Here is a 17468-nt window from a genome sequence, read left to right on the forward strand (position 1 = left end):
CAGACCAGAAGAGTGGGCAGGGCATATACCAAGGTTGGGAAACAGTATCAATGGTGGCAGCGGTGAAGGGATAGTGTAACATCATCAGGTATCCAAAATAACCCAGGGCTGTAATCTTTATAGGCACAAAGATACAAGGGGGTTGTGGCCTGTAAGTGCACCCAGACACAATGTAGCAATGAGTCAGGAGGAGACTAAGGCACAGTCTCAAGGCAATATTATTTACAAGGAGTGTCTGGTGGTGCTGCCTAGCAGTGGGATCTTGAGAGATCTGTGCTAGAGCCGGTGAGAGAACCATTAAGAGACCAGGACCCTGAGGTGGGACCATGACAGGGTGGTGACCACGGGAGGGGTCCTGACATCTCCCAGTTTTAATTTGCTTAATGAGGAGCTGTCTTTTGACGGCTACTTGGAAACTTTGTAACCGGTTCAGAATGCAGCACCCCAACTTTGAGCATCTATCTCGTATGAGGTCTGTAGGATGCTGTTTCCAGACCACATTTGAGGTCCTGGTACTTACCTCTTTAAAGCCCTTTATGGTCTGTTGAATGAGGCTTTTTATGGTAATGGCCTCTAAAGTCTAGGATCAGTTCAGCAGGTCAAAGACCTTCAACCAGGCACTTAAACTCTTTCTTTTAGACAGGCTTTTAATTGTTATTAGTAATTGTAATGCTGAGTCTTTGGTTTGTAATGTGATTATGTTGAAGGTTTAATCTGATGCTGTATAAATATTCTTTGTATCTTGCTTGAATCTGCTTGAAAAGTGGATTAAAATTGTCTAAATAAATGATTTTAAATTGTTTTTGAGTGGCAAGGAGCCCAACCAGCTAAAGGCACACACATTTTCATGTGGGAAAAAGTGGTGGGAAGTGGAAATGCAGGCATATTTGAATGTCTATTTTGTTACTGCTTGTAATATACAGAATGGCCCCTAGAGCAAAAACTGACTTGTGTTATAGTTGAGAATGGAAATCAGTGATTTCAATTTTTCCTTTCTCCATCCTAATAGACTGGAACTTAATGAGTTCTTGGCTGCCTCCATGTTCCAGTCCTCCAAGCAAGCCCTCGTTAAGAGGGAAGATGGAAGCTTAGAAGAAGTCTTCAAGCTCTGTTCCTCAGTCTCAGCCTACAGTGCTGGGATTGGAGAGACCCAGGTTCAAATCCCTACTCTGCCATAGAGCTAATTAGATCATCTTGGGCTAGACACTTTCTCTTAGCTTAGCCTATTTCACAGGATGGTTGTGATGAGAAAATGGAGGAAGGACAATGTATGCTGCCCTGTGCTTCTTGGTGGAAAGGCTGCATATAATTTTTAAAATAATACTGGGATGGAAGCTCAGTGTGGATGAAAAAAAAAACTATGACCACAAGTGATGATAACATCTGGACAGGTAAACTACTTTTGATGATCATGGGTAGAGCTATAGAAATATAGAATATATGACAAAACTGGCTAAACATCTTTTTTTTCTTTTGAAAGGTTTCTTTATTTACTTTGCTTATGGCATCCGACATAGCGTGGAAGGCCATCCCAGGGAGGAAGAGGAGGAAGAGGAAGAAGATGAAGACAGCTGCTCAGAAAAAAATGAAACCCCAGGAAAGAATATTGTGAGAGATGCAAATGAGAATGAAAACACAAGTGAAAGTGCTCAGCTTTTTACACATGAAAGGACAAGTGAATGTTAATGGTTGCCAGCTACCATGTTGTGTATGTCTTTTAAGCAGTGAACTGTAATGGAATGTAGTTGCGGGGGGGGGAGTCAAAATGCTTGCTCTCAAAGGATTAGCAGTAACCTACTTGAATGAGGATCTAGATTGGCTTCTAGATATTTCATCCAGTAGAGATTTTCTTCCAATGGTGGTTACCTGAAGTAAAACCACCAAGAAAGTGGAAGGGAATAAACTTTTCAGTTGACTAATCTTAACTGTCATGCTAAAAATGTTGGGAAGTTCATTAGTGCAACATCCTACAACCGGCAGGATATTACATAATTAGTTCCTTAGGAAGGGAGTTGAACAATATTGGTTTGTGTTATTGGGGATACATTTTCTTGTTTTTGTGTTTTAAAACATGGTAGCAGTGTTAAATGGCTAAGTAACTAAACTTTTCAGCCTCTGTAAATTCATAAGAATTTAAATCCTTGGGGGGGGGGAAATTAACCAGATGGTTATGTAGGAAATACACAAAGCAGAAATTTAGCATATCTTTGCCATTCTGTTTAGTCCATCTTTCTAAAAAATGGTACATGTTTTGCTGCTATTTTAGATGAAGATATACCAGGAACATCCTTCTGAAAACTATTAATAATTAGTGTTTGTAATTACTAACATATTGATATGCTTCATACAGATTTTTTAAAATTATCTTTATCAGTCTTATTCCAAATTCTCCTTTCCTGATAGTGGAAATCAAAAGTCAAGTTGTGATTACTAACTTGTAAAAAACTTAAACAATGGCAAATAGCACGTGTCTGGAATTTCTTAGGTACTGGGGCCCTTATTGAAAGTGTTTTCAGTAGCTGCCATAGGTCCCTGACAGAAGAACCATGAACCCACCCAAAGTGCTCACATATATTGCTAGGTGAACTAGCCACTAGCAAACCAAATATGTTTATTAGTTTCATATTCCTTGGTTACAGAAAGTAACAGGGACAAATTGGCTGTGTTCAGATATCACAGTAAACCATGATGATAGGAACAAGCTGCAGTGAACCTCAGGCTTGCATGCTCTTCTCCTCTCATCTCCTCCTCCTCTAGAGTCACTGTGAGGATTTTGGAACCTTGCACTTCCACTTTTGATTGGGTGCAGCTTTTTGTTTCATCCAAAAATCAGTAAACTGGTTAATTTTAATCATGGTTTCTTTGAAATAAGCTAAATTCAAACAATGAACTATGAAATTGGCCTGTTGTAACAAGCCATAGTAAATATTACACACAGTTTAGGGTTCAGATGCAACACTAAACTGCAGTTAACAAAAAAAATGAAAGTGAATGTTTCTAGTCTCCTCCTCAAGGCTGTGCTGGATAAATATAATATGGTTTATTATGATGTTCAAATGCAGCCACTGGGTCTTTCCTCCCCTTGTTGGAAATACTAAATCATGAACAGAGGTTTTATTTTTTTCAAGGAATGTTTCCATCTTGTTTAAAAGAGACAGGTGTATGGAAGAAAAAAAATCTGAAAACATCTAATTTAAGTAAAATTTGAAAATACAAAGTTATATTTAATGGGTGATGGGTCTTTTTAGTTTTGAAGTAACATCTTGTATATAAACCTTGAGGCAAGTGTAGCCACCAAAGGATCACCCTTGGGTTGCATGTTTATCACACGTGTACAATCATAACTTGGCACTATGGCTCCATTTCTAGCATACCATTTGTGATGAGATAGTGTATATTTTCACACATTAGCCTTGTTTTGAGTATGTGTGAGCAAACCAAAGACAAAAATGAAGCGAAGCTGACCAGCAGCATTAACTTCCTTCTTTTCTCAAAACAGAGAGAGAGAGACTGTGTAGCTGTGGCTGTCTCTTCTCTAGGAGCCAGGGGAATGATAAACTTAGAATTTGTGAGATGCCTTTTGGTTAATGAATACTGGGACCATGTTGCAACAATCTTTCAAACTTTTCATTGCAACTGTTGGGTTAGAAACCCATGTTTTAAAAAGCTGAAACTTTCAGGATTCTATGAAGGGCAGGGGAACAAACAAAAAAGTGCCTTAGCATTGTATACAAGATGTAGAGTTTTTTCAGTCTTCAGTTTTTACCCTAAACAAGCATTAAAATACTAGTGAGATGATTATTCACAAATAAAGACCACCATCCAGTTGTACTTAAGATGTACTTAAGTTTAATAAGGGAACTAAGGCCTGCTTTGCTCACTAGATAAGGGGGGAATGACTTATGCTTTGTGTGTGTGTGTGTGAGAGAGGGGGGGGGAGGGGGGAGAGAGAGAGAGAGAGAGAGAGAGAGAGAGAGAGAGAGAGAGCACAGGAACTTGTCACCATTCCTTACAATAAGAGGTGGGAGCTCCAGATGCAGATACAGGTTTATAGATCTCACCATAGGTAGGTTCCTGGTTTGGCTCTTAAAGCAGCAGTATAAAAAGAGGAAATGTAGCAAATCAGTTGCATTACTCTCCTCTTCTCTGCATCCCTCATGTATAACTTCTGAAGCCAGCCTAACAATTCTGAGTTTGCTAAGAACAGTAGATATGGCAGCCTTGTTCTTTGACTTTAAAACATATTTAAATGACTGAAAAGGAACACTCTAATGAAAATTTATGAAATATGATGCTAATGTGAGAAATGTTGTTAAACAAAAACAAGGGTTTTGATTGCTGCCATTATTGAATGTAAATAGTATTGCAGGAGTTTGCAGTATATTGCTCTGATTGATTGATCTATTTGCTATTTGCAATGCAAAACAAAAAGATATATATGATGGTATAATCTCTTCAAAGATATGTGTTATTGAAAGAGGTCACCTTATGGTTGTCCTTCAAAGTTCTTAATCAGCATTCTGTACAAACAGAAAAAGTCAGAACCTATCCACTTTTGCTATGCAGGTGATACAGTCATACATTTTGAATTAAATGCTAATTATTTGGATTGTGAGCTCCTCTAATTTAGGATTCTCCAAATGAGGCTAGGAATTTGCACTATTGGCAACCCTCTTGAAAACTAGAAGGAAGCTGTCATTAGATAACTTACTTCAGTCTTGTTTTTATATTAAATTTTGAAGACAGTGGTGGCTTTGGCAAATGTTTGGAAATTGATTCAGACTATTCGTTTTTCTGGTGAAATACAATACACATATTGAAGGTACTAGCTAGATTGTTCTTCACATCCACAACAGTGCCAGCACCCCGATGTTTTTGGAACTGGGGGAGCAATGTGTGCACAACTATTCCCAACATTGAGTGAATGGGGAATGCACATCTTAGATATTCCGTGTACAGCCTGGAACTCTGCATGTGCAAATTAACATCAGAAGCAACCCTTATCCTTTGATTACTGTAAATAATTTAGAGAAGTACCCAACTATTTGAAGGACACTTTCAGAGGAAATTTGACTGAAAAGTAGACAATCTGATCTATGGGAAGCAGGTGTGAAGAAACAAAAATGCTTCCAATTGTAGCTCTGTATAACTTAGGCAAGAACACTGTTTATGACAGTATAGATTAGTGTTCCTCCCTTCCCCGCCCCCCAGCTTACTGTGAATTTGGGCAGAAGTTGTTTTGGGGTAGGGGGTGAAAGGTACACTAGCAAGTATCATTTTTTAAATCAACAGTAGTTCTTCATTATAACTTGAAATACATTATTACTGTGCATTATTACTGTGCGGGTGGTCGCTGGCCAGCTCCAGGCGCTCTTGGATGAAACCGATTATCTGGATCCGTTTCAATCCGGTTTTAGGTCCGGTTTTGGCACTGAAACAGCCTTGGTCGCCCTGTATGATGACCTTTGTCGGGAGAGGGACAGGGGGAGTGTGACTCTGTTGACTCTCCTTGATATCTCAGCGGCGTTTGATACCATCGACCATGGTATCCTTCTGGGGAGGCTCGCGGAGTTGGGAGTTGGGGGCACTACTTGGCAGTGGCTCCGCTCCTACTTAGCGGATCGTCGCCAGAAGGTAGTGCTTGGGGAACATTGCTCGACACCCTGGACTCTCCATTGTGGAGTCCCTCAGGGTTCGTTTTTGTCCCCTATCCTCTTTAACATCTACATGCAGCCTCTGGGTGCGGTCATCAGGAGTTTTGGAGTGCGTTGCCATCAGTACGCTGATGACACGCAGCTCTACTTCTCCTTTTCACCTTCTTCAGGTGAGGCTGTTGATGTGCTGAACTGTTGCCTGACCACGATAATGGACTGGATGAGAGCTAATAAACTGAAACTCAATCCAGACAAGATTGAGACACTGTTGGTGAGCTCTTTCCCTGCCCAGATGGTGGATGTTTCTCCTGTTCTAGATGGGGTTACACTCCCCTTGAAGGAACAGGTTCGTAGTTTGGGGGTCCTTTTTGACCCTTCCTTGTCGCTTGAGGCTCAAGTGGCCTCGGTGGCACGGAATGCATTCTACCATCTTCGCTTAGTAGCCCAACTATGCCCCTATCTGGACAGTGATGATCTCGCCTCAGTTGTTCACGCTCTGGTAACTTCTAGACTGGATTACTGTAATGCGCTCTACATTGGGCTGCCCTTGAAGACTGTTCGGAAACTTCAGCTAGTGCAAAACGCGGCAGCCAGGTTGTTGACGAGGACCAATCGGTCCGCGCATATAACACCTGTCCTGGCTCGCTTGCACTGGCTACCTATTTGTTTCCGAGCCAGATTCAAGGTGCTGGTTTTGACCTATAAAGCCTTACACGGTGTGGGACCGCAATACCTTGTGGAACGCCTCTCCCGCTATGAACCTACCCATTCACTTTGTTCAGTATCTAAGGCCCTCCTCCGGGTACCAACTCACCAGGATGCCCGGAGCATTGTTACTAGATCTAGGGCCTTTTCTGTGGTGGCCCCCGAACTGTGGAACAGCTTACCGGAGGAGATACGCCTGGCGCCTACAGTTCTTTCTTTTAGGCGCCAGGTTAAGACCTGGCTATACTCCCAGGCATTTTAATGTTCATGTTTTTATGTTTAATGTTTTAGTTTTAATTTTGCTGCTCTTTGTTACTGATTTTATTCTAATATTGTATTTTAATCTTGTTTTGTACACCGCCCAGAGAGCTATTAGCTATGGGTGGTTTAGAAATGAAAATAAATAAATAAATAAATAAATACTAAAAACAAAGAGAAACTCTTCCAGAAGAGAAAATTCATAGTTTTCATACTTGTCTTAAGATTTACTACATTGTCAGTTTTTGTCTATTTTATTTAATTTTAATTAAAATGTTGGAGGTTCAGGTTACTTATCCAAACATTACATGAGACAGAACAGAAACTTAAACTTTCAAAAAGAGGGTTCAAAATATGTATACTATGGGCTGCATCCAAAGGTTCCCTTTCATGAGTGAAAGGACGACTTCTGTTGGCAAAAGGGAATCTTTGTATCCAACCTTACATGTATGTGTTCTAATATTTTTCTTCACTGAAAAATCTGGCAGAAATAAGAATAACATAGAAAGTGTTGTAATAAACAAGAATTATATTAGTTTTCAGTAACTGCAGAAGCATTGGATCATCGCTTAACTCTGTACCCTGAATAGGTCTGAATGTGGCCCTTGGAACTCTCCTCAACCATTCCCATTTATCCAGGCCATACCCTTACCAGCACTGCTTTGCACTCTCATTGAGGGTTTTTGCCTTGGCTGGAATGTGTCTGAACTTTGATAATGCTTCTTGCTTGCCGGGATGGAGAATGGGAAGGGGTATGTGTAAAAACTGGTCTACTTTACAAAGCTAAACTTTGTATTTGTTGCTCTGCTCTCTTGTGCCTCTGACCATGTCCACCACTGGCATGTAGCTTCTGGACTGTTGCCCAGAAGGGAATGAAGCCCTTGGGTTGAAAAGAATTTCCCCACCCCTGCTGTATGCCATCTTGTGTATGTCATGTAGCATGTAAATATTTGTGTTTTTTCTGGGCAAATAGAATATTTAAACCTAAGACTTAGACATTTATTATGTCAAACCCAGAGCAATTGTTTTATGGATTCAGAGTTTCAGTGTGGATTTCAGTGTGTTCAATTTCTGAGTATGCAGTGACTCCCATTCATTCCAATGGAGAAAATTGCTTTACATCCATATACCTTCACACAGACAGATCTGCAGGCCCATTGCTTGAAGTTTCATGGAGGTGGTCTAAGGATACGTTGAGCCTTATAAGCCAATGCAAAAGACCAGAACTTAAGTTCACATAGTGTATTTAAAGCTCTAAACTTATTAAAGTATTCTAATGGCATACTGCCTATATGTCGTATTTTTCCAGCTGGAGACATACAGGAAGTCAATCACTCACTCCTGTTTCTTCCAACCTGCTTTTTTCATGGGAATGATGGGGCAGTCAGTGGACTGAAGAGATCCATATGCATCTGAGCACATATGAAGGTCTAGACTGGGGTTATTGGTTTACTGTCTACAATTGTTTTAATACTATCTCTTGACTTACTCAGATTAGTGATGTTTTCTATTCTGCATTTCCTCCAGACTTCAGACCAATGGTGTATGTTGTTTAGCCTTAAAACATCCCTGTGAGATAGGCTAGAGACTGAGGGAGAATGACTTAACAAAGACCATCCACTGAGCTCTGTGATTTTGGTGGGGAAATAGTGGAACAAAACAATGTAGCCAAATGCAATTTTGTTATTTTCCCCAAACAATGAAGCCTTATTATTAACCTATGTCTAAAGATTAGAGAAACAAAGGGTTGCTTTCCCCATTCCTCCCCATATACCAAAAGGTTTTAATTAATAGTTTCTCTTATTGCTCACTTTAATTGTACAAATGTTGCCCTTTACTATCCAAATACTTCTGAAATTCAAGAGATGTTTTTAAATGTACTGTAAAACTATATACCTAAATAAGCTTATTGAATATAACTTTTTGGTTCCATGTCTGTGAATTAGTTCATACTTTCATCTGAGCTCAGTTTTCTCATTGCAAACTGCATTTTTGCAGTTGCATGGAGAAAATATTGATTTGAAACAAAAGTACAGCTAAATTTCACAGCTATATTTGCACAACCCTTCCCAACCCTTTCACTTTTCTAATTTTCCGTTTTGCTGATGGTCTTTGTGGCTTGTCCCTAAATTCAGTGGCCATTTGTGAAGTCCCCCTATACTTTTGGTAGACCCAAACATTTGTTATGATAAAAAACCTATTTTCTTTCCATATTAATTTTTATTTCATTCTGGAAAACAATCACACATACATAATCTTTTCAGTTAAGAACTTCATATGTTTTTGCTATATGACAAAGGTTGCACTGTTGAATACATTTACTAGGAAGTAAGGTCCACTAAATAGAGTGGGACTTAATTTCTGATAAATAATGCCAAAGTTTGGGCAGTAGATCCATTTATTTCTAAAACTCCCTTTTTATCTCTGGCTCTGGCAAATTTCCAAGGAACTCAATTCACTGGGAAACTTGCTCAGGACTGAAGAGCTACCACAGAAGGTCACTACACATAAAAATGCCTTTTGAGTGTTCAACATGCTATAAAAGCGTGCTTTGTATATATTTGTATATTGTAGTCATTATTACTATGTATTGTGTTTGCTGCTGCCTGTGCACATAAATGGGGATAGTTAATTTTAGCTTCAGTCAAGATGATGTGCAATACTCTGCTAGATTTTGTTATTAATGTAAAAATGTGTTTAGAATATGTGATGGAATAAAATACTTCTTGGTGCTTTGAGATTTGATGTCAGTAGTTTGCTGAATGTTGATGTCAGCAGAAATTTATTCTGCCACTGTCCACTGTAAAAAGAAATGCTACTTAGCACTGTAATTGTGCATTTGTTCTATATTTTTTAAAATAAAGTTTAAAGGTATACTTGTTGTTCAGTTTTTGTTTTGCATGTTCCAAAATGATGGGGACAACCATGATAAAATAGTTTAAAAATCTATTAGAAGATTATATTCAAAAATATCTTGAAAGCCATGTATACACCATCACCTTATTTCACTAAAAGGGTTGTATTTATATTTTTGTTTCATAATGTGTTAATAATCCTGTAATATCCCTTCAGAAGACATTTCAAATAAAAAGATCCATTTCAGAAACTACATTAGCACTGTAATTCCTACTGAGAAGATAGAAAAATGGGTGCCAACCCATGCAATCAACTAGATGGTTTAGTACCCGTTTGTATTTTTGCACCAACTATGCCACTAATGTAACTTGGACCTCGGTAATGAGAGATGGAGATGAGAATATTCTCATTCCACTATTTGGATGTATCTGTATGTACTAATGACCTCATCCTGTATAACTAGTTTGCTGCTGTTTGTTTACACTACAGCTGCAATGGATACTGTGCAGTACAGTTCACCTGTCATGGAGTAAGGATTTGAACTTGTATATTGAAGATAACCAAGTTTGGTGATGTCTTATACTTCCAAACCCAATCTACCATCTGTGTTTTCTGAGACATCTGTTAGCCTACTCTCATCCAGGCAACATTTGTTTATGGCCATTGACACTTCAGTCTAGAGCAGGGGTAGGCAACCTGTGACCTCAACCTAATATGTGGGTGAGGGGAGCTCACATGAGTGATCACAGGATTTTGTGGGGTGAGTTGGGGAAGGAACTAATTTGAATAAATAATACATAATTTGAATAGGTCTACCATTTTTGGTAGATCTTGTGAGTGAGCAATTGTGAGGCTGGATAGACCTGGCTCCTAAGTTGCATTTCAGGTCTATCCCTCCCTTGGTTCTCAATGGGTAGACCTGCTGTCTATCTATGGGAGGACCTGGCATTCATAAGTTTTTGCACTCATTGCTGAAACACTGTCTCTTCACCTCTTCTGATCCTTAATGAACTTCACTGGTGCTACAATACAATCAACAGTCCATTCTCCACTGCATTTCCTTAAAACAAAATAGCTAACGTTAACAACAGTGGACTACATTTCAGGATTTTCATAAATTACCTTCCCTCTCCCTTCAGCAAAATGGGTATAAATACTGGGCTACTTTTCAGGGCTAGAGTAATCCACTTTCTCAACCACAGTCCTGCCCTCTGCAATATGAAATGATCTGCACTGTCATTAACAGTAATTTTTAAAATGTTCCCAAACTCAGAAGTAAATAACACATATTTTTGGTATAAAATAAGACCCACGTTAGAAAGTTCATGCACTCCTATGCTGCTAACTTTTATTTTTAATTGGCACACTACTCCCCAATCACAGCTACAGTGAAATCCTGGATACCTGTTCTCTGTGTTTTCTATAGGACAGCAATCATTTCTTCACCAGGGAAGACCAGCAGAAAAGGCAGCAATCTGAGTCCAGATCAGGGATCACAAACTCATCACTTGCGGGTGCCATGGTGCCTGTGAAAGCCTTCAGGTGTGCCCCCAGCAGGTAACCCAGAATTTGAGTTTTCTTTAAAAAAAAAAGTCTCCAGCCTTTCTAGAAAGAAAGTTATGGGGCAAAACATACAGATACCCTTCGAAGTGATGTGAAATGGCTGCTCCTCCCTGTCAGTGTTAGTAGCCAAAGAGTGAACTAAGAGCTATGATTGATATCTGTGTTGTTTGGCAGCCTAGGCTTTGGTTTAGGTTTGGCATTGGGGGAAAAACAGGATTCCTGTGACCTTAACAGCTGTATGGCAGGCAGAATTTCAGCAGGTCAAGCTCTTTCTAGTATGGAAATACAATTATGGGGAAAAATTCACCATGACCACTTTCTAATTTTGTGTTATGCCACACCTTTTGTGTTATGCCCCCAGCACTCTCTCAAAATTAAAAATGTGCCCTCTGGTCTAAAAAGTTGGCAACCCCTGGACTAGATAATGGGCGTTTCACTCTAGCCTACTTTGTCTAATTTATTTGCTTTGCTTTCCCAAATGTCAATCATTGCCATCCCTTCATTCATTGTCTAAAAACACAAAGGTGGAAGCAGGCTTTGTTGTTGTTATGTGCCTTCAAGTCGATTACGACTTATGGTGACCCTATGAATCAGTGACCTCCAAGAGCATCTGTCATGAACCACCCTGTTCAGATCTTGTAAGTTCAGGTCTGTGGCTTCCTTTATGGAATCAATCCATCTCGTTTGGCCTTCCTCTTTTTCTACTCCCTTGTTTCCCCCAGCATTATTGTCTTTTCTAGTGAATCAAGTCTTCTAATTATGTGTCCAAATTATGATAACCTCAGTTTCATCATTTTAGCTTCTAGTGATAGTTCTGGTTTAATTTGTTCTAACACCCAATTATTGGTCTTTTTCACAGTCCATGGAATGCGCAAAGCTCTCCTCCAACACCACATTTCAAATGAGTTGATTTTTCTCTTATCCGCTTTTTTCACTGTTCAACTTTCACATCTATACATAGAGATCAGGAATACCACGGTCTGAATGATCCTGACTTTGCTGTTCAATGATACATCTTTGCATTTGAGGACCTTTTCTAGTTCTCTCATACCTGCCCTCCCCAGTCCTAGCCTACTTCTGATTTCTTGACTATTGTCTCCATTTTGGTTAATGACTGTGCCGAGGTATTCATAATTCTTGACAATTTCAATGTTCTCATTGTCAACTTTAAAGTTAAATAAATCTTCTGTTGTCATTACTTTAGTCTTTTTGACGTTTAGCTGTAGTCCTGCATTTGTGCTTTCCTCTTTAACTTTCATCAGCATTCTTTTCAAATCATTACTGGTTTCTGCTAAGAGTATGGTATCGTCTGCATATCTTAAAATTATTGCTATTTCTCCCTCCAATTTTCACACCTCCTTCATCTTGGTCCAATCCCACTTTCCATAGGACATGTTCTGCATACAGATGAAACAAACAGGGTGATAAAATACACCCGTCTCACACCCTTTTCTATTGGGAACCAATCGGTTTCTCCATATTCTGTCCTTACAGTAGCCTCTTGTCCACAGTACAGCGTGCTCATCAGGACAATCAGATGCTGTGGCACCCTCATTTCTTTTAAAGCATTCCATAGTTTTTCATGGTCTACACAGTCAAAGGCTTTGCAGTAATCTATAAAGCACAGGGTGATTTTCTTCTGAAATTCCTTGCTCCATTCCATTATCCAACATATGTTTGCAATATGATCTCTGGTGCCTCTTCCCTTTCTAAATCCAGCTTGGACGTCTGGCATTCTCGCTCCATATATGGTAAGAGCCTTTGTTGTAGAATCTTGAGCATTACTTTACTTGCATGGGACATTAAGGCAATAGTTCAATAATTACTGCATTCCCTGGGATCCTCTTTCTTTGGAATTGGGATATATATTGAACGCTTCCAGTCTGTGGACCATTGTTTAGTTTTCCATATTTTTTGACAAATTTTTGTCAAAATTTGGACAGATTCAGTCTCAGTAGCTTGTAGCAACTCTATTGGTATGCCATCTGTTCCTGGTGATTTGTTTCTTCCAAGTATTTTAAGAGCAGCTTTTACCTCACATTCTGAAATTTCTGGTTCTTTATCATATGGTTCCTCCGTGAATGAATCTGTCATCCTTGCATCTCTCTAGTTTTTCACAAAACAAGTGAGGATAGTGCCTAAATATTTTGCCTCATTGCTTAGGTCCTAGAAATGGTAGTCACTTAGTTTTTTTAAAAAAAGAAAAAGGAAGTGGGGAATCTGGGGATTACAAGCGAGGGTGCTCCCCCTCCCAATATCCATGAGATCCCGGAAGGGGGAAAGGAGGATAAAAAGCCACAATGGAGGGAAAAGTTTTTTACAAGGATCAGTTCAGAAATTTGGCAAGAATAACCTACCACCACACCACCCCAAAGTGTGGTTCCACCCATTGCTGACAAGTCCCGCCCTACCCACAGACTAATTTTGTGTTAATGAGGACCCCAACAGGAAATAGGTTCCCTGCCTCTGATGGAAATAGTAGTAATGGTATTTTAAGGTTGTGAACTTCTTATGCTGTCTCTGAATAGGTTCACCTGCTAAGGCATACTGATTAGTGGAAGTGAGCCTTTTTAAAGAAGGGCATATATTATATTTGAAGTGCACATGCGAGATGCGCAAAACACCAACTTAAGCAGCACTTGGGTAAAATGATCTTGTTTTCCCTATTTCTAACTGTAACCTCCCTGTTATTCAATGTGGGCTGTATCTGATATATTTTAGCTTTTTCTAGGACATAAGAACAGTCTGCTAGATCACGCCAATGCCCCATCTAGTCCAGTATCATGTTCTCCCAGTAGCCAACCAGATGCCTATGGAAAGCCCACAAGCAGGATATGCGTGCAACACCATTCTCCCCCCTGCAGTTTCCACCAACTGGTATTCAGAAACATACGGCCTCCATCGGTGGAGGGAGAGCACAGTTATGGCTAGTAGCCATTGGTAGTCTTATATGCCATGAATGTGACTAATTCTCTTTTAAAGCCATCCAAGTTGGTGGCCATAATTGCCTCCTGTGGTAGAGTTCTATAGTTTAACCATGTGCTGCATGAATTACTTTCGTTTGTTGTGAATCTTCCAACACTTAGCTAGTTCTAGTGTTATGAGGGAGAAAATTTTTTCTTTATCCACTTTCTCCATCTTGTGCATACTTTTATGTACTTCTGTCATATATCTTCTAGCCTTTTCTCTAAAGTAAAAAGCCCCAAATGCTGCAGCCTTTCCTCATAGGGGTGTCACTCCATCCCCTTTATCATTTTGGTTGCCCTTTTCTAAACCTTTTCCAACTCTACAAACATCTTTTTTGAGATGAAGCGACACAGTATTCCAAATATAGTTGCACTATAGATTTGTAGTTTGCCTTTTTCACAGCTGCCACACACTGGCTTGACATCTTCATCAAGCTATCCATGATGCCCCCAAGGTCTTGTTCCTGGTCAATCACTCACTTCCCATTCAGACTCATTAGAGTATACTGTATGTGAAATTACTATTCCCCCCCCCAACATGCATCACTTTACATTCATTTATATTGAACTGCATTTGCCATTTTACCAGCCATTAACTCAATTTGGTCAGTTTGCAGATCTTTGCGATCCCTTTTCATTTTAACAACCTTGAACAATTTAGTATCATCTGCAAACTTGGCTACCTCACTGTTCACTCCTAACTCTAGATCACTTATGAATAAGTTCAAAAGTTTGTGTTCCTTTTTGTTTTCCTCATTTGCACAATACTTCAGTTTTTTGAAGGAAGCTTTCATGCTGCTAATATCTTTGACTCTGCTCATTAACCACACTGGCATCCTCTTGGACCTAGTGATACCTTTCCTGATCTATCACATACACTCCATAAGAACATAAGAAGAGCCTGCTGGATCAGGCCAGTGGCCCATCTAGTCCAGCATCCTGTTCTCACAGTGGCCAACCAGGTGCCTAGGGGAAGCCCGCAAGCAGGACCCGAGTGCAAGAACACTCTCCCCTCCTGAGGCTTCCGGCAACTGGTTTTCAGCAGCATGCTGCCTCTGACTAGGGTGGCAGAGCACAGCCATCATGGCTAGTAGCCATTGATAGCCCTGTCCTCCATGAATTTGTCTAATCTTCTTTTAAAGCCGTCCAAGCTGGTGGCCATTACTGCATCTTGTGGGAGCAAATTCCATAGTTTAACTATGCGCTGAGTAAAGAGGTACTTCCTTTTGTCTGTCCTGAATCTTCCAACATTCAGCTTCTTTGAATGTCCACGAGTTCTAGTATTATGAGAGAGGGAGAAGAACTTTTCTCTATCCACTTTCTCAATGCCATGCATAATTTTATACACTTCTATCATGTCTCCTCTGACCCGCCTTTTCTCTAAACTAAAAAGCCCCAAATGCTGCAACCTTTCCTCGTAAGGGAGTCGCTCCATCCCCTTGATCATTCTGGTTGCCCTCTTCTGAACCTTTTCCAACTCTATAATATCCTTTTTGAGATGAGGCGACCAGAACTGTACACAGTATTCCAAATGCGGCCGCACCATAGATTTATACAATGGCATTATGATATCGGCTGTTTTATTTTCAATACCTTTCCTAATTATCGCTAGCATGGAATTTGCCTTTTTCACAGCTGCCGCACACTGGGTCGACATTTTCATCGTGCTGTCCACTACAACCCCGAGGTCTCTCTCCTGGTCGGTCACCGCCAGTTCAGACCCCATGAGCGTATATGTGAAATTAAGATTTTTTGCTCCAATATGCATAATTTTACACTTGTTTATATTGAATTGCATTTGCCATTTTTCTGCCCATTCACTCAGTTTGGAGAGGTCTTTTTGGAGCTCTTCGCAATCCCTTTTTGTTTTAACAACCCTGAACAATTTAGTGTCATCAGCAAACTTGGCCATCAGCAAAAGAAAACAATTCCAATATTACTTGATCTTTGTTGATTTGTGGAGACAGCTTAATAATACCTTCCTTGCTTCAGAAACCAAGTCATTTATGCCTGAAGGTATATCTGATTCCCTGTAACTAGTTGAAGCTATGTGTTCAGATGTTGCAACTACAGGTAGTACAGATACCAGAACAATGAAGCCAGAAGAAGTACTGCGCCTGGGTTGGTGAGTAAAGGATGCTATTGTATTTGTCTCTACATTCAGAATAGCTCTTTCCTGTTCTTGTAACTCACAAGTCATTGCATCATCACCATGAGTATTGTTTCTTGCTTATTGAATATTTGTTGCGGAACTCTACATTGATGTAGATGTTGGTTGAGCCTCTTGCGTTTTTAAACAACTCTCAAGCTTTTTGGAGTGATTTGACCCTCTTGACTTAGCCCTTCAATTTCCTTTTTACCAATCCCTTCAGTTTTGGGAAGTTTCCTCTTCTGAAGTCAAATGTGACTATGTTGGATTTTCTTGGCAACTGGCCGTTTACATGTATGTTTAATTTAATAGCACTATGGTCATGGCTCCCAATCAGTCCGACAACACATCTTGCACCAGGTCCTGGGCACCACCTAAGATCAAGACCAGGGTCACCACCCCTCTGGTCAGTTCCATGATCAACTCTTCTGGGGCACAGTCATTTAGGGTATCTAGAAATTCTACTGCTTTGTTGTGATTGGAATATACACGTAGCCAGTCTATGTGGGGGTAGTTGAAGTCACCCATTACAACAACATTTCCTCTCTTGGATGCTTTCTTGATTTCATTCTTCATCTCAAGCTCTCCCTGAGCATTTTGATAGAATGGGAGTGATAGCATGTCCCTCCCTAGTACTAAATTACTCTTGAGACCCAGTATCACCACCCACAATGATCCTGTGGAGGAGTCTGCCCCTTTGGGATTTTTAGCTTGCTGAACTCAATGCCCTCTTTGATGTACAGAACAACACCTCCAGTACATCCTTGCCTATCCTTCCTATAGACATTACATCCAGAGATAACAGTATTCCATTGGTTCTCTCCATTCTACCAGGTTTCCCTTATGTACCTGTTGACTTCCAGGTTGCTAGGCATTTGTTAAGGGCTGGAGAGTCTGCTCAGACAGAAAAGAAGAGGCCTTTCATCTTACACCACAGTGGAATTCAACAATTGTACCATCAAAATGAAAAAGTGAAAAGTTCCTCTTACATTTCTACTTATCGTCCCCACACCCTCAAAAAGGAAATTTACAGTGGAGACATGCATATCTACTAGAAAGTAAATTTTACTGAATTCCATAGAAGGGCCTAATTCAGTGATAGATTATCTGCCTTGCATGCAGAAGGCCCCAGGTTCAATCCCAGGTATCTCCAGGTAGGGCTGGGAAACCCTAGCGAGCCGCTGCCAGTCTGTGTAGGCAATACTGAACCAGATTAACACAATGGGGTCTGACTCGGAGTAAGGTAGCTTCCTACGTTCCTATAGAACTTACTCCTTGGTAAGTGTGAGTACGACTGCAGCCTTCACCAGCTTGGCC

At 40.1% G+C, this 17468-nt stretch overlaps 1 protein-coding gene across 7 annotated transcripts in view; it reads left to right on the forward strand.

Annotated features, from left to right (window-relative positions):
- Window positions 1–8701, forward strand: part of SLC7A2 (solute carrier family 7 member 2) — a 78456-nt gene extending 69755 nt beyond the window's left edge. For all 7 annotated transcript variants that reach the window (XM_061584860.1, XM_061584865.1, XM_061584863.1 and 4 more), the window contains one exon: window positions 1481–8701. In XM_061584860.1, coding sequence (XP_061440844.1) covers window positions 1481–1686 — 206 coding nt within the window. In that variant the 3' untranslated portion in view covers window positions 1687–8701. The remainder of the gene's footprint in view (window positions 1–1480) is intronic.
- The last annotated feature ends 8767 nt before the right edge of the window (window positions 8702–17468 follow it).

The sequence above is a fragment of the Rhineura floridana genome, chromosome 9 (genome assembly GCF_030035675.1).
Source record: "Rhineura floridana isolate rRhiFlo1 chromosome 9, rRhiFlo1.hap2, whole genome shotgun sequence".
NCBI lineage: Eukaryota > Metazoa > Chordata > Lepidosauria > Squamata > Rhineuridae > Rhineura > Rhineura floridana.